Source organism: Anabrus simplex, chromosome 2 (genome assembly GCF_040414725.1).
Source record: "Anabrus simplex isolate iqAnaSimp1 chromosome 2, ASM4041472v1, whole genome shotgun sequence".
NCBI classification, from domain to species: Eukaryota; Metazoa; Arthropoda; class Insecta; order Orthoptera; family Tettigoniidae; genus Anabrus; species Anabrus simplex.
In genome coordinates this window covers 480553643-480572712 of record NC_090266.1, presented here as the reverse complement: position 1 = coordinate 480572712, position 19070 = coordinate 480553643, and the positions used below count along the sequence as shown (strand labels likewise).

Genomic DNA, 19070 nt, shown 5'->3' with positions numbered 1-19070 from the left:
CCTATGCAGGAAACAGCTGACTTGACAGATGATACACATCATGCCGCTAAACAGCCGGCCAAAAGATCCCGATCATCTACGAGGTTGAACGAATGTTGATAACCAAATGGGTGTTGGCGGAAGGGGGCCTGACACGTACACAGAGGCGTTGTGATACCATGTGTTGGAATAAAATTGAAAATAATTTTTATTTTTATACGAGCTAAACATTGTATTATCGTGTCACTCGTAATTATTACATCGCATTATTAGAACGTAGCACAAGGATGAGGAGACATGAAATAAAATACTCTCGGGGAAAGAAATTTTACGTTTAGAAGTGCTAGCGTTGGTACTGCGCCTTTATCACTCCCACGTAATACCCCAGATACTTTTCCATGCACTCATTTCTGCAACTTCGAACCTGTGTTTCTTTTCTTCATTACCTATAGCATGAAGAGGATTGAAGCGAGAAAATAAACTCAATACTGGCTTGGCCATGCAGTACTTGTGAAACAGCCAGAAACTACGCCCGTTGCCGTGACAACCAGTAGGAATGCAGGGGCGATTTAGGCCTAGGTTCTAAGAATCTCTAAGAATAAGTTGTTAGATTTCCCATTTGCTGCCGTTATCCTTGAAGTAGGTGTCAGGGGTGTGAGGAAGATAGAAAGCACATGATAACAAACTGTAGTACAAGTCTTGTCTTTGCATCTTGTAAGCCTAAGCTACAGATTGCCATGTGTAGTGTAGCATTGTAATTAGTGTGAATAGGATTCAGTGAAGTTAGTTATACTTGTAATATCAACGTACAAATATTTTAAGTGAAAATGAGCAGAACTCAGAGGAAAGAGATCAAGCGAAAGGCACTAACAGTTAAAAGACCAAGTGGAGATTATAAGGAAAGTGGAGTTATCTACACTTTCCTGTGTTGTTTTGACAAAGGAGCTGGGGATGCCGCTGTCTACTTAGAACGGTATTATAGCGAAGAAAGAAGAGATCTCTGCTTCTGCAGGGAATACTTCAGCAAACTGCAAGAAAGTTAAGTGGAAAGTACGATGAAGTAGAACAAGCTCTGCTAATATGGTTTAAATAGCTACGAAGTTTAAACATACCTCTGAGGGGGACTGTTGTAAATGAGAATGCCGGAGGAATTGCGGTGCAAATTAAAAGTACCTTTTACCGCGTCGAATGAATGGCTGGACTGCTTTAAAAAGCAAGCCGGCATCATTTACAAAACGATTTGTGGTGAAGCAGAGAGTGTAAGTGTGGAGGAAATGGCAGCAACGTTTTTAATCTCGATGAATTCGCAGTTTTTTACCAGCTTGTCCCAGATAAGTCTCTAGTTTTGGAGGGAGAATCTTGCCACGGGGGTAAATTAAATAAAGTGCGTGTTATGGTACTGGTTGGTGCCATCATGGAAGGAACTGAAAAACTACCTCTACTGATGATAGAGAAGTCTAGGAAGCCACGTTGTTTCAAAAATGTCAGCACTGTACCATACACGTACATCAGCAACTAGTCAGCTTGGATTACGAGTTTCCTGTCCGAAGAGTATATGAGGCATTAGATGCCAAAATGGGGAGCCGGAACAGGAAGATTGTGGTGTTCATGGACCACTGTCCTACTCATCCCAAGGAGTGGCCCTATTTAAGGAACATGAAGGTAAGAATTTTTTTCCACCAAATGCTACATCGGTACTACAGCCCATGGACCAAGGAATCGTTAAGGTACTGAAGCAGAGGTACTGAAAATCAGTTGTGCACCATATGCTGCTACGCATGGAAGCAGGCAAACCCATCTACAAACCATCTCTTTTGGACACAATGCATTTCAATGCCTCATCATGGGATTCAGTGGAGCCTGTAAAAGTAGCAAACTGCTTCAAGAAAGCAGGCTTCGGTGGTGGTACCAACGGTATTGTTATGGAAGTTGGTGATGAAGAGCCAGGGTGCTGGAAAACTATACAGGAGAAGATGGAGATTACCAGTAGTTTCAACGACTTCACTGCCATTGATGATATGGTAACCACTTGCGAGGAGCAGACCATCGATGAGATCTGCAAGGAAATTCAGGCAGGAGATGAGGAGATTGAAGAAGAAGTGGAGGAAGGGAATTCACCAAGACCATCTTGCAGAGAGGCAAGCATCTGCCTTGAAAAACTCCGGCGGTTTATGGAAGGGGACACATGGAAGGCAATGTGGGAAATGGAGAGGTTTATACTTCAAGAAAGCAGTAAAAACCTGAAACAATCAACCCTGGACAATTTCTTTTCCAAGCACGACCCTAGACTTTCGTGTTTGGAAATGTATTTAATGTCTAATGCAGTATAGAATTTACATAATATACAGTTAGCATCTACCGTTTTAATGCTCTTAGTATTTCTTCATATCTTTTGTGCAAGGTTTTATATACGAAGCAAGTTTATTAAGTAAGTACAGTTTCGATATAGAAAAAAGTAATGCAATTATTTGAACAATTTTTTTCTTCATGTAAGCCTGTTCCTTAAAGCAATTCTCAACGTAAATTCCAGGCATATTAAGGCACTCGTCACATTGTGAAGCCAGCTTCTGAATTCCATCTGCATAGTAATCTGCCACCTGATATGCCAGCCACTGCTGTGTGGTTCTTTTCAGGTCATCATCGTCATCGTGGCGTTGACTTCCAGAAATCCTTTTTCAGATGCAGGAACAAGTGGTAGTCACTAGACACTAGGTCACGCCTATTTGGAGGACGATCAAATTGTCCCCAACCAAATAAAGAGACGAGGTTTCGGGTCGAATTAGCCGTGTGAGAACGCACATTGCCTTGAAGGAAAAGAATCCCCCCTGCGAGCATGACAAGTTGTTTGTTTTGGATTGCATGAGCACAACTTCCGATAATCTAAGCATCCTGACACAATTTCATAAAGAATGCTCCTTGAAATTTCAAGCAACTCATAACTTAATGACAAAATCTTAAAGCATCTGTTTTCTCGAATCTTTACATCAACATTTTGCACCAAGACTTAAGTATTGACAGACGGTCACCCAATACGCTTCTCGCCGTGGACATTAGTATGACATTCTTTAAATGCTCTAACCCATTTTCTTACCATTCCTTAGCTGAAACTGTGTTCTTCATACACTTCATTAATCTGCCCATGAATTTCAATAGCTTTCACGCCTTTTCCATTAAAAATCAAATCACAGTGCGTACTTCACACTCAGCGGGACTGTTAATTGTCACAGGCATTTTCAAAACGCACAAACAAACGTAAATACAGGCGAATGCTTCCGTAATGGCGCCTGTGGCTAGCCTACAGATGTATGTACTGAGCGCGCATGCTCTGAACGACTATCGAAGCGCTGCAGCGGCCCTATCTAAAAACGGTACTTACTTTAAAGACATGCTTCGTAATGATGTTCCCGTCTCTTATGAAGTATTTTTATAATACAGTAGAATCTAGATTATACAGGGTGTCCACCAAATCCAGATTTTGAAATTCCCTGACATTTCCCTGTTTACCAGACATAAAAACAATTTTTTCCCTGACACACAATGACAAAAAATTAAATTATAATAGAAGTTTCCAGGTATGACTGTAATATTAAAATACATTTTAAAAACTTAACATGCAAAAAATAAATGAGTAATTAATGTGCATATTAAATTTCAAAACTTGGAAGTTGAATTTAGTCCAATTTAATTCACTTTAAGATTTTAAAAAGTTATTACCATTACTGCTTCAGTGAAGAAATTTCTTCCATCTATAGCCAGCAACGACTGTCGAGCTTCTGCCATCACCCCCCACTTTTTTCCTTATTATTCTTTCAGCAACAAAGTGGCTTTTCTCTTATTTTGTTGCAAAGAATCTTCTGCTTCCAATGCTTCACGTTTCTCCTTCAGATTTTGAATATACAAAGCACGAGCATTCCTTGCAGCATGGAGCATGTTCTTATTAATGGAGACCTTTTCAATTCCACCAAGGTTTGAGGTAGCATCATATACTATTCTTTGTGCTACAAGGGATTCTTGTAGCATGTTCTCTACAATCATTTCTTTATTCAGAGAAAAACCACGTTCAAGTGAAGCATTTCCATTAAACAATATTAGAATCATTTTGAGAAATGAAGCCAACTTTTCTGTGTTCAAATTTACTGTTGGCAAGACAGTACGGAGCCAAAAGTGATCTAATCTCTCGTTTTTAGAAGACAAAGAATTCATTACTTTTTTGAAAGTATCATTCTCACACACAGAAGTGAACTCCCTTTGTATATGATCAGCTTCATTACCCGAGATCCATTTGTTTTCAACAAAGGCATTTAAAGCTACCCTTAGCCGTTTGCTGCTTAGGGGTTGCTTGGCTACACTTGGATCGAAACAAGAAATTCCTTTAGTCAGTTTATATGCCAGTGGTGACCGTTCCAGTATCTTCTTGCAAAAAGCTACCATTCCTCTTAGACAATCTGTGCGAAACACTAATATATATCGATCATGTAATCCAGGAGTGCCATGAAGTGCTGCTCTAGCAGCATAACCTATGTCAATTTTAGATGCAGGCAGAAGATTTTCTTTACTGTCTAAATTAATTTTGAGGACATTTTCTGAAGACTGCAGTGACTCAGACTTAACAAACCTTGTCATGACATTTTTCATTGTTGCAATGAGAGATTCATACAGGAGTGGTGCAAATGGAAGGTCTGAAACTGTTTTAGGAATGGTCCCAAATCTCCAACAAGAGATAATAAAAATTACAACTTGGCCTTAAGTAGCTTATCTTTAAGTGAAGTTGATACTATTTTGAAGCTGTTACAGTTTGGGATTTTCTTGTCTCTGTTTGTTCCTTCCACATATTTGTCAACATTAGGTAGAATATCTATAGCACGTTCAATGACTTTCAAATTTTCAAGCCATCTTATAGCACAATATTTCAAAGAAAATAAATTTGAACCTGAATAATGTGTATAATCAGCACGTCTTGCAGGAACGTAGCAAAACAAGAAGTGAAGAGCACGAAGAAACTCGGCAATATTCCACTGGGTTTCTTTTACTGCTATTTTATATGAATTGTGCACAGTACGTAAGCCACAAGATCCAATGTTCACCAAACTAGGAGCATCTGGATCATAACTTAGTAAATTACCAATATCCTGAAGGAACTTTTTATTAACATTTGGACCATCCATTGAAATTTGTTAGAGTTTTTTTTAGATCGAGTCCCTGCAGTGCTCGCAAGAAACCATTAACAAATCTGAGGAGGTAGAGTGACCAAAAAACACGGAATCAAAATAAGAAATGCATACTTCATTGGTATCAGGATTGAAACCATAAACTACATGATCCATTTGGCCCATCTGAGAAACTTTATTCAGTGACTCGTCAAAACCAACGGTGAAATGTGAGCACTAATGACACATCTCAAGAACTTGCTTATGAAAATAGGGAGCCAAACCATAAGTGATTGTATATGCAATTTTTGTTCTGTGCAGTTGTACTTGCGAAGCTATTTCAGAGCCTGGAAACATTACTGGGAACAAACGTACACTAGCTTCACTGGAACGTAAAGAATGGTGCTGCATGACCATATGCATGCACCATATAATCTCAGCTTTGGTTACTTGCTCTCTTGAAAGATAATTCTGTAGACATCTCGTCTCTGGTGAACCTTCTTTAATGGAGGAGGAGGAGGAGGAAGAAGAAGAAGAAGAAGAAGAAGAAGAAACAGCAGCAGTGGAGTCAAATGTGACAGAGTTCGTTGTGGTAGCTGCGGCAGGCAGAGGACAATTTGTGTTTGCGGCCAGGGTATTATCTACTGAGTTTAAGTCATTTTTTACTTCACTTTTCGAATGTTCTTTTTTAAAATAACTTGAAAGGGATGATGAGAATTGGCTGAAGTTGACACTACTGGCATGCTTCTTTCCTCCCATGTGACTTTTTAATGTCTGCTTCCCCATGTTGCTAAGAGAAAAAAAATCATGTTTTACAACATATTATGCAATATGCTGAAAATTTGTCCTGAGGCATGGGTTTCAAACATGTTCCGACAGTATCATCAAGCAGCCACCTTTCATTAAACGAAGTTTTCCTTGGCTTTGATGAAGATATTGTTAGCTGAAAAAAGTAAGTATATTGTAAAAAAATATTTAAATAGTCCTATACTCCGCACGGCTTTCTTCTAAACTGACAGTTCGCAAAACAAGTGAGCAATGCCTTACCTATGCTGCCAGCACTCTACTGCTTCAACAACAGTTGATGCAATACAACTGCGGCACAGAGCCCTCGTAAAATGTAATACCCTACTACGAAAATCACACGCAAATCACAAGTGAAAACAAATTCACAAAACCTTCAAAGATAGTGCATGCACTTCCTAACAATATCAGACACTAAAACAAGAATAGGTACATTATTATAAAGTGTAAAAGAAATAAATTATTCGCAGCTAATGACTGGCATAAGAAGGAGGTTATGGCTGATCGATACCACTGTGTCAATTTTTGCTGAGTCACACTCTTGCCGCTTGTCTTGCACGAACTATACTGGGGTATGGTACACAGATGAACTATATGGTAACCAACACACGGATGTAAGTAAAATTACAACTACATTGATCACTATTAAACCTATATACCACACACGCCGAGTTAGGTAGCTTAACCACGTGGTGATGTAGGCAATACAGTTGGCAGACAGGTTTCAAGATTGCGCTCAACCGATATAAATTGACATGAATGGCAGTTTGGGATTGGCTGGATCAAAAACGATTACATACACACATACTTCACAAACTCAAAATCTCCTAACCAACAAACAACCTTTATCTTAGAGTGTGATGTCACTTTATTTTAAATCTTGTTCTCTATTCACAAAATTACACGTGATATTACAAGCTACTAGTCGTGCCTGAACACTTCCGAACCCCTCTCACAAGAGATAGGTTAGAAACTCAACATGGCGCGGCCCAAACGGTGTCACGATGCATTAAACATTTACGCAAGGCTTACTTATGTCAGCGCATTTCATCATCATAATAATAATCATGAACACTCGAATGAGTATTAAGTTTAAGTGAATTTCACACTTTCCTGCATTCAGTCAGTGTTTGTTGTCTTGTTTTTACATTTTACGAGGTAATGACTATCGCACACGTCATTACACAGTAAACAAACACAGTCATCCGTTGGGTTATGGAATTTTGTCTATATGCATATTTTGTTGTTGAAGCCATGTATTTAAGCGATTAGAAAAACTGAGAACGCAATATAGGCCTAATTCAACAAGCTCGCCATTCCCCAACAATACAGCATTTTCAATAGTAATCAGATCATAACAATGAAAATTCGATCGATCAATTGATCGATCATAGTCGCTAATGCTTGCGATAGGCTATCCATATAGCTATTGATGTTATTGGTTATTTCACGTTCGAGATCACACTTGAATTTTTTAAATGTTTGTTCAGTTTTCTTTATAATTTATTCCTGACATGCCCAAGATTAATGTTTTCAAAACTGAAAAATGTGCTTCTAATAAGGGATAAGTACGGTATGTCCATTTAATATGGCAGAACGAATTTCCAGACTTTTTTCTGAATTCCCTGACATTTCCCAGTTTTCCCATCATTTATCAAAATCCCTGACATTTCCCGGTTTCCCCGGTTTTCCATACGGCTGGCCACCTTGTTATACGTTCCCGAAAATTACATTTTCCCGTATTATCTGTTCAAATTACGTGGTCCCGCGATCCTAATTAAATCACGTTGTAAAAATCCCGCATTATCCGTTCCTTGAAGAAACGATTTCCCATATCAACCGATCAAAAATTTCAGTCCCATCAACGCTAAATCCTCGATCACGCGTTCTTCAAAAAACTGTATCTCACAAAAGGATGGCTACGGCATACATGCGGATCTTGGTGTTAACGCCCAGTCATTGCGGTAATTTGAGGAAGCGGAAAAGCAATCGGCGGTTAACTCGCATAAGGGACCACCTTAGCATCGCATTCGTGTGGTATTGCGTAGAGAATTGAAATCATAAAGTAGAGAGTGTCCACAACAATTGGAAGGAGACAGAGCGCATTTTGACAGCTCTACTTGAAGATGGAACGAGTTTCGTCAAATGTTCGTACCTGTCTACATTATGACCAGGGTTAGACGTTTCCTTTTTTTTTTTTTCGAGTGTATCGCCGAACAGGTTTTCGGCACTTCCCTCAAGGCACTGTATAGTCACTGAGCTTTCAGGCAGGAATCTAAACTGCTCCTCCTTAAGTAACACAAATTTAGTATTTTAATATTATCGTATACGATTACGTTATAGAGACCAGAACAGATGTTGCACCTTACAAACATAAAGCCATGGGAGGTTTTGGGATTGCCTATTATTGTTTTGGTCCTGATGTAAGACTAGGAAATTCAAGTTATTGTGTTAAAATGTTAAAACCACAGTCGTTTTATTTGCGCACGTTACATGTAAAAATCTTTGCATCATTTCGCACTCGTACCGACTTGGACAGCGGAGCGCGCTTTCCAGCTGAGCTCACGGTCGCGAATAATAAATTCGGAAGTTTTGATGATACTTTTTCTCTTTCCAATTTAAACGTAATTAATGACGGACATAATTGAATATAATGCATTCAAAAACGTGAGAATCGATACTTATATTCGAAACAATATTCTCGAGTTCAACATAACCTTTAAAAGTCTATGTAGGCCATAGGCCTAATTTGCGCGGTACAAGATTTCTACAAACTGACTACGAACAGTATTCCAGTGATCAAATAACAATGGAAGATTTAAAGAAAAAGGAATTTCGCCATCATGTTGGGTGCTTTTGTATCCAATGTGCTTTATTTTATTAGATTAGAGAATTAAAAAATACTTGTGGTGGATTGTTTGGCTTGATGTTATTAGGTTTTTCGAACAGTGTGACCGATCAAAGTTGCTGAACAGAAAGAAGTTTTCAGAGGAATCCGACGAAGTTTCCCTGGTAAAACTGAATGTAAAGTTGCGAAACTTAAAGTCGCGTACCGGTAATTAATGTTTGAAGCCGGCCCCGTGGTCGAACATGCCTGCCTCTCACACGGAGGACCCAGGTTCGATTCCTGGCCAGGTCAGGCATTTTAACCTGGACGAGAGCTGGTTCCAGGTTCACTCATTCTACGATTACCTTTAATTGAGGCGCTCTTTAATGGTGAGATGGCGACCCCGGTCTAGAGAGCCAGGAATAACGGCTGAGAGGATTCGTCGCACTGACCATGCGTCACCTCGTAATCTGCAGGCGTTCGGACCGAGCAGCGGTCGCTTGGTAGGCGGAAGGCCCATTGGGGGTGCAGTTTGGTTTGGTTTAGGGGTGTTTGTAAGATTTTAAGTATACATATATCTTTTTGTGATATTTAGCCGAATTGTTCATGGTTCACTCATTCCCGGATTTTCCGTTTTCCCGTGTTGTACGTTTTTTTACGGTGGTTCTTCCAGAAACAGAGAATCGAGGTTCCACTGAATAGTATGTTCAATTATTTTACTTTATCTCTAAAAATACATGTTATGATAATCAAATCTTTATACTATGGCTTTCTTTTAGCAGCCCTTATACATCTGCGTATTTCGGTATTGTTCACAAACAAGGAAATCTGTTGGCTGTATGTTTCACATGTATTTCAATGTACAGAATACCCTTACCCTTAGCGGACAAATTTTTTTTTCTTGTGTAGTCCTGCACTAGACGGATTTTTTTCTTAAAAAATGCTACATATTTACAATGAAGGTATAATGAAGATACTCACAACATTATGAATTAATTTATCACTCTAGATACACACTATAAGCAATACACATGGAGTTGAAAGACAGTTTGCCCCTTTTCTACTTATATTTCTTCTCCATGTGGTACTTCTCGAAGCATTCATTTGTATTTTATCTCTTGCCTAGCGGTTAGTCTCATCAACAATTTGTTTTACCAATTCTTCCATAACAAATAGTGTAAACAATTCAATGAGAGTAAATGGTTTCTTACCAGCAGGAGGTGAGAAACCACTAATAAAAATGTGTGGTTTCTTTACAAAGTTCGGATCAGCTGGGCGATAAACTCTCCAATTGTCTGGTTCACTACTATTTGTAACACTTTCATTATCGCTTTCAACTACTTCCATTTCTCTGGAATTATCATCACTCTTAGAAACATCGAACTCCCTGTCCATAACTGATAATTTGTCATCACTGCTGTCAATTTTACGTAAGAAACAAGTGTATCAGACGAAGTAGCACTACCCCGTCTGCGCGCCGCCATTTTCACAGTTGACTAATGTAAACAACCGCTCGTTCTTTATTCACCTGTAAAACTCATAAAACAAAGTTTTTACGCATCTAGAAGGCTGTTACATTCCTAAAGTTTCTATACAATAACTATAGATAGCAGCAGCATGCATAATTGCTTCACACGCGTATATATTTATTGTGGAAACAGCCGGCAGGTATATCCCGACATACGTCCAGAAAAGGAAACTGGTATGTCGGGAAATGCCCGACAGTCGTCCACTAAGGGTTAAGAAGGTTCCTGCTTAAGTTTTTTTTTTTTGGTGTCCCTTGAAAAACTTCTTAACAGTATTACTGTACTACTGTATTTGTTTTAAGAAACTCATCATAATCTTCACATGCTGTAGGCAGGCAAACTGCTGACCAGAGTTCTCATGCAGTTTGCTTACCTTACCTTGATATTTGTAGTAGACTAGTTTTGCCTACGAGTTGTCATAGTGAGTGTGCTGTCTGGTAATAACTGTGTTTCAAGTAACATAGGCCTACAGTCGGACACCACGTCCTAAAAATAACACTTCAAGACAAAAGCAATCAAGAAATTATTAAGTATTCACTTTTTGTCTCATAAACAGACATGTTACAAACTGAAAAACATACAATGACACTCTGTTAAGAAGTTTTTCAAGGAACTGAAAAAAAAAAAAACTTCTTAAGCAGGAAACTTCTTGAAAGGGGTAATGCCCCAAAACTTATTCTGTACTTTGAAATACATGTGAAACACATAGCCAACAGATTTCCTTGTTTGTCAACAATACAGAAATAGGCCAATATATAAGAGCTGCTAACAGAAAGCCACAATATAAAAATTCAATTATCATGACAATATTTTTAGAGATAAAGTAAAATAATTGAACATACCGTATTATAAATATATTTGATAAAAAAAGGGAACATATTAAGTTATATAAAAACGTTGCAAGGTTTGCTTATTTTAGCAGGCAGAACCATTTCCTTCCACGCTTCCCTTTCTTCCGCACTTACACTCTCTGCTTCGCAACAAATTGTTCTGTAAACGATGCCGGCTCGATTTTTAAAGCGGTCCAGCCACCCGTTCGACGCGGTATCCTTAATTTGCATACGGCTTTCTCCTGCACAATAGTCCCACTGAAAGGTATGTTTAAACTTCACTGCTGTTTAAACCATATTAGCAGAGCTTGTTCTATTTCATCGTACTTTTCAGATTTAACTTCCTTACAATTTGCTGAAGTATTCCCTGCAGAAGCAGAGATCTCTTCTTTCTTCGCTATAATACCGTTCAAAGTAGACAGCGGCATCCCCAGCTCCTTTGCCAAAGCAACATGGGAAAGTGTAGATGACTCCACTTTCCTTATAATCTCCACTTGGTCTTTTATTGTTAGTGCCTTTCGCTTGATCTCTTTCCTCTGAGTTCCGCTCATTTTCACTTAAAACGTTTGTACGTTGATATTACAGGTATAACTAACTTCACCGACTTCTATTCATACTAATTACGACGCTACACTATGCTTGGCAATCCGTAGCTTAGGCTTACAAGATGCAAAGACAAGACTTGTACTATAGTTTGTTATCATGTGCTTTCTATCTTCCTCACACCCCTGACACCTACTTCAAGGATAACGGCAGCAAATGGGAAATCTAACAACTTATTCTTAGAGATTCTTAGAACCTAGGCCTAAATCGCCCCTGCATTCCTACTGGTTGTCACGGCAACGGGCGTAGTTTCTGGCTGTTTCACAAGTACTGCATGGCCAAGCCAGTATTGAGTTTATTTTCTCGCTTCAATCCTCTTCATGCTATAGGTAATGAAGAAAAGAAACACAGGTTCGAAGTTGCAGAAATGAGTGCATGGAAAAGTATCTGGGGTATTACGTGGGAGTGATAAAGGCGCAGTACCAACGCTAGCACATCTAAACGTAAACAGTTTCTTTCCCCGAGAGTATTTTATTTCATGTCTCCTCATCCTTGTGCTACGTTCTAATAATGCGATGTAATAATTACGAGTGACACGATAATACAATGTTTAGCTCGTATAAAGTTAAAATTAAAAATAACTTTCAATTTTATGCCAACACGTGGTACTGCAATGCCTCTGTGTGCCTTGCACCAACACCCAGTTGGCTATCAACATTCGTTTAACTTCGTAAACGATCGGGATCTCGGCCGGCTGTGGTGGCATGTGTATCAGCTGGCTGCTGGCAAGTCAGCTGTTTCCTGTGTAGAGTCATGAAGTTGTTTTTATTCACCAGACTAATAATGGACACGGAAAATCTTATCAGTTTAGTTCAAAAACGTAATTTCCTCTATGGCAAGACCCATAAGTATTATTGCAACAACAATGTAAGAGAGAATGCCTGGAAGGAAATAAGCAAGGGAATGAAAAATCAAACAGGTTAGAATATTCAATTTTGTGGTAGATTAACAGTAATGTTGTGGACAAATACACTTTACGGTTTTTAATTAATGTTTAGGCCACCTCGATTAATGACTTCACCCTGTCGCGACCCGCAAATTACTGCATTAGTTTTATCAAACCATCCATTGCGTGCTTTATGTTTCCAACGTAGAATCCTGTTCGATTCTATTCCGCTAGATGGAACGGTGGAGTGGAAATTTCGACTGATGGGTTCGATTCGATTCCACAAGGTGAGAGCAAGAGAGTGAGCATCTGCTGTCCGTGTTGTCATAGCGTGACGTCATATGGCCTTGTCAGGCCCGCAAAGGTTCCATGACACCAGACACACACACACCGCGAGCGCGCAAACGGTCTAACACAAGGTGCAACTTGCGCGGAGACTGGAGGGTTCTAACCATGGGCTGCTTTGAGCGGACGTTTTCTATCTCGAGGAGCTCTAAAATCTGAACTGTCTAACCAGGAAATATATTTACAACAGAACACTTTAAACGGGAAAAATATACATATATCTTAATGCAACTCATGAAGGGACCAAGAATATCACACTTCTTAGGCAGGAAAACTTCTTATGCGGGAACTTCTTAACCGAGTTTCACTGTAGTTCCATATACTGACACCTTGAGCATACAAATGAAACATCAATTAGGTACAACAGTCAACATACACTTTCATGCATGATTTAATATTTTGTATTGCCGCCTTTTGCTTTGATCATAGTTTCCAAACGTCGAGGTATAGATTACACAAATATTTTTGTGTCCGCAGATGGAAAGTTACTCCACTTTTTCATAAGGTCGTTTTCAGATCATCTTTGCTTTTGCTTGTATTTTTTTATTCTTTGCTTTAGTTCTCCCCAAAGATGTTCAATTGGGTTGATGTCTGGCGATGGGAAGCGAATGCAACTGTTTTGGTACATTGTAAAGTAACTATTCTTTTACAACAATGGCCGTATGCTTGGGGACAATGTCTTGCTGAAACACCCAGTCTGTTCCTAGTCCCAGTTTCTCTGCAGATCGCTTCAAATTCTCCTTTAAGATGGTGAGATACTTCCATTTATCCATAATGTTCACAATAAATACTAAATTCCCAACCCCAGCTCCAGACATGCAACCCCACACAAGAATATTTCCACCACCATGCTTCACAGATGGGACAAGATGTTTCTTCTTTAAACTTTCGTTCTTTTTTTGCCCCATCTTTTGCTTTGAGCACACTGGAAGATGTCTAATTTATTCTCATCCATAGAAAGCACTGTATTCCGAAATATGGAATATTTACTTCAATGCAGAGTTGAACATTCTAGGTGCTTCTGTTCATTTACATTGCTTATGAACGGTTCTTTCCTTGCTGTTCTACTGTCAAACTCATGATTGTTCAGAAGTCTTTGTACTGTGATGGGATGAATAATATTGTCACTAGCATTTGTGACATCGAGCGCCAACTTCGTAGTTTTAATTCTGGGATCGGCATTCATTTTTCTAATGATGTGTTGGCGCTCCCTGTTAATTTTCGTGGTCTTCCACATCTAGCTTTGTTTCCTACATGTCCTCGATCATTGTAGTTTCTTATTACAGTCTGGACAATTGCATTGCTCTTTCTAACAATTTCCCCAATTTTTCATAGTGAACAAACCTTTTTACTGAGCTTAATGATATTTTTCCTCACCTCCACCAGTATTTCAGTTCCTTTTGGGCCCATGTTACATAATCAAATTCTGTATTGCAATACATGTCTACTGTATCAACAAACTGCACAACTTTCACTGTGTTCATGGCAACATCTTTCTTACTACTGACGACAGACTCGAAGTGAATGCTGACTTCTGTACCCCAGTAAACACACATTGTTGCATCTATCATGCTTGTCGTGCACGATATTGGTCTGACGACCTTGGTTTATGTTGTTCTGGATGTGGACGTAGACAAAGAGTTGCACATACACCTCTGTACATCCAGGGTTGTACACAACATGCTACAATATGGGGGTGTATATAGACTTTAGTGTCCCACTGCAGTTTCTTTCATTGCACCAATTTCTTTCTGGATGACCCAATAAATGAACACGCAAGGACACAGAGGTTTGAACACAGAGCTGCTGACCACCACAACATATGATGACTGTTCACTTGGTTCAACTCCAGAGAATTCACACAGCTCTACACTGCTAATCTCACGACGACGACCATTAACACGGTTCCAATTCCACTTATGACAGTCCTTAATCCACGGTAATACACACACTACAACACTACTGTTCCCCCAGTCGGACTACCGAACTCGGACAGTGACTTATGGAACAGCCACTCCATACTCAACCTTCCAACACAACAACCCCTCCTTGTTCAGAACGGCCTTGTATTAATATCTCGATGATGGGTTACTACAATATTCAGGGCTCGGCTAGAGATGGAACAAACCTCAAGGAGAAGGGTAAAACCAGATGGAAGGCAACAATACAGGGTGAGGCTGGCTATGCCCTCAGGCCGGGAGCTTCCAGAAGAACGACTAGCCCCTACCAGCTGTATAGGAATGTACTGAGCTAAATACCAAGTGATTACTATTTGTTTTTCAAAATCACATTTTCCTTTTTGCAGTCACATGTACAACATTCTCCAACATCATACTTTCATCCTGCCGAATGGTTCCCAATTACCTCTGCATCGTCAATAATCCTATGCTTATTTTTAGCCATGTACGAGCAATTAAAAGAACTTGTAGCCCTGCTTAATGCGTGGCTCACACGTCACATTTAACGTGGTACTTTACACCACACAGACCAAGGCCGGACAGCGCTACTATATAATGGGATCCATTCCCTGAGGCAAATTGGTACCAACCTCATTTCCAATAATCCGCACACCCAAGTTTTTCTTCGCTAAGTTCTGGAAAAGATATGTGAGGAGTATTAGTGGATATACAGGTAATATTTTCAAACTTTTCTGACAACGAAACTGCTTCCAGACCTGGAAATAATCACTTAAACCTACTAAACATAGCAGAAACTCGCAATATTTTACAACAAACAGCAACCAATTACATTTAATCCTTGTACTATTCCAATTTTGTATGTGTACCAGTTACTCTCATTCAGAACCAACAGTGTACAAGTTTACATGGTTTAAAACTCAAAACACAAGGAATACCATATCACAGTAATTATTTAACCTACAAGAATTCCTGCAGCCACTGACATCACAAAGGAGAATAACTGAATATTACAATAGAAACCTTCTGTAAAGAAATATCTTCAAAAAAATCATGCATTCACACCCACTGGCCGTACCTACAGAATTTCTAGAAATCTTAACACCATGCATGCAAGCATGCACAGAATACGTAAGTATTTTTACCTCCGCCTTTTTGGAGGGGATTTTCCTATTTCAGCTGTAGGAACCAATTGTTCACCAGGACGAATCCACAGTATAGGCCCATCGTTAGATTCTTGGGGAGTCTCCATTTGGACAACAGATAAAGGACCCCATGGCATGGTCTGAAATTCATAAATGATGCTATGAGTAGTAGTAGTAGTAGTAGTAGTTAGCAAACATCCCTTCAATTATACTATACTTAAGTAACAGATTACAGAGTATTAAAATTATGCTTGATAAATGATTCATTATGTTAACAAATTTTACAGAAGTTTTGAGTGATGATATTCTTAGATGCGTATTGAGTGTAACGATATGAAAGAACCACAATATTAATTTTTTGCTGGTGGAATAAAGATGCAATAACAAGTTTTTTCAAACACTGGAGATAACAGAAACAGTTAAAGGCCCAGTAAACTCAAGAAAATCAATTTGTTGTTTTTAATTCATTCAGTTAGATTGCATGTAGAAGAGTGGAATGTCGAAATCGGAACTTAAAAATCTCCATTAGCTTGCGAGATATGAAGATCCTAAGATTTAGGTAGGAGGCAGCACGGCGTCACTGTTGACTTACAACATGATATTGCGTGCCACTTCCGTGTGAGTGTTTCTCAGTGTTAGCACATTGTTTGGAATGAATAATCATATCCATAAAAGTGAAGCCTTATCAATTTGAACTGAAGGACACATCTCGACTAGAAAACGAACTATGATATACTAACAATTTGTTGGTTGTTTTGATCCACCTTTCCAATACAAATTAGTTTGTGTTACTAGGTCGTAATGTTACAACACTAATTTACCGGGACATGTTTCGCTTTATTCACAAGCATCATCAGCCTATACAATTGTCTCAAGGTTTGTCATATTAGGATTGTTGTTACAAATTTCATTACATTGAATGTAAATCTAATTTCAGTGATAACAATATTTAAAACATAGGAATGATATACACATTAAAAATTATGACAATATGATCTGCAATGTTAAAATGAAGTAACTCTTAACTCTTTCCAGTCTAACTGCGAACATAGCTCGCAGCGGCCGAAGTTACATTCAGGACCCGCTGCGGGCATAGCCCGTAGTAAGGTTTGACAATTCGCTAAAAATCGAGAACGAGCTATGCACGCATTCTGGTGGTTACATCGTGTTTCCTAATGTATTAGTTACGAGAGTATTTAAGCAGATGGCAGTATTATATGTTTAAGTCAGAGAATTTACGATATATTTGAACAGCATGCATCAGTAGATGTTGTCACTCAGCGAGCTCTAAGACATGGCTTCTCGCGGCAAACATGTGCTTGACGAAAGTGATATTTTCGATATTTTATGATATATTATAAGTTTATGCGCAAATGAACATATTACTGACATATGATTTCGAAACAACTTCTTGCATTTCATTATGATTGGAGTTCGTTTTACGGCCTAGCTCATGTTCCCGCGTATTTCATATTGGCACGAATACGTAAGATTGTCTACATATTCGTAAGGTTGTCTGTTTAGAAGACTGTATTTTCTCTTTCTCAGAAGTCTTTTGTGGTAAATGGAACAATATTTTTACATTTGAGTAACTTTTAACAAAAGTTATCAATTAAAATAATATTTCGTAAGAGCACCCATTTTTATTATTGTAATTATTACTATTATTATTATTATTATTGAAAAATTATTATTTTATATCGTACTTATTATCATTGTTGTTTTGTAATTGCAATGCACATTTTATATTAGCGAAATAGGGTAAATATTACTGTTTTTCAGAAAAATGTACTTGCTTTGTTATCCGTCAGACCTTTCCTCCATTCGCAAAACATGGTATAATATATAAACAATTTTAAAATCTCAAGTGATAGTTGACATGATACAAAGAGCGCTTTTGAGAATTAGATGCTCAAACAAGTACAAAGAAAAAAGAATCATGTCCATATCTCCTACAGGTACAGAGATATAATATTATAAAGATCCTTAAAAATGCCCAGTCCAGAACGTTTGTTAGGGATATTAAGGCCCAGACTGGAATGGGTTAATTCTAAAACACACTGAAGTCCAAAACACAGTTTTTACAATTTGAAAACTTGGCTAAAAATTGTTTGCAATGTTAAAATAAAATTGATTCTACTATACTTTGGCATTAAAATTTGAGTCATAAATATAAATATTGGATGTTAATAGGAGCCATAGTTTCTAAAGTGCGTTGGTTTCTAGAATACAGTAACATTTCAATATTCAGAATTTTAGTTAAGAATTGTGCTCTCTAAAGAATGTTATTTAAAAAGACTGTAATTTTGCATCATGCGTGATTAGAGTCATGATGATAATCTAGAATTGAAGTCTTGGGTTCGTTGGAGGATGGCTTCTAGAATTGATGAGATTTGCTGCTGCAGTTTGGCAGTTTGATTAGAGGAAGTATTGACATATTTAATTCTTGTTTTTAGCCACCAGACTCTCCATTGGAAGTTGATTGTTTTAATGTAAGTTATGGTTAAAAGGGGCTTCAATCCAAATTATGAGTATCTGATTTTGTTTCTTTAGAAATACAGAATGGAAGAAGCATCTGGAACAAATGGAAATTAACTTAAGTAATATTGTGTGTGTGTTGTGCTTGTAATGTGAGTGTTGATGTTGCATTATCACTTACCCCTTTGTCTGCTGCTACAGAATCTTGTGGACCTTATTGCGTTACTGTGACTATTGTCTGTTGTGGTTCTGCTCCTTGTGTTGTACGTATGAAAGATCTGTTGTGAAGGGCGGGTAGGGGGTTGAGGGGAAGAGAAGTTGGGCGGGGTGTTTACTATTGACGTGCTATAGGGTAGGGAATTCTTAACTGTTGTCGAGGTGGGGGTAGAGGACGATCCTGCAGGCGGGTCGTTAAGCTTTGGCGTGTTATGTGGAGGGGGATTTTTTTGCGTTGCCGAAATGATTCCAGTTGTGAGTGTATTTAGACTGAATATTTTAAAGAATTTGATTTTATCTGATTTGATATTTCGTAACAATGTTGGCAACTGTTCTATTAACGGACTTTTTATTTCGACCGCGTCATT

General features: G+C 38.5%; 1 protein-coding gene across 1 annotated transcript in view; it reads right to left on the bottom strand.

Moving 5' to 3' along the window:
* The window catches only part of LOC136862892 (uncharacterized), a 330052-nt gene that overhangs the window by 123139 nt on the left and 187843 nt on the right, over positions 1-19070 (bottom strand). The window contains exon 6 of the mRNA XM_067139172.2: positions 16009-16148. Coding sequence (XP_066995273.2) covers positions 16009-16148 — 140 coding nt within the window. The remainder of the gene's footprint in view (positions 1-16008; positions 16149-19070) is intronic.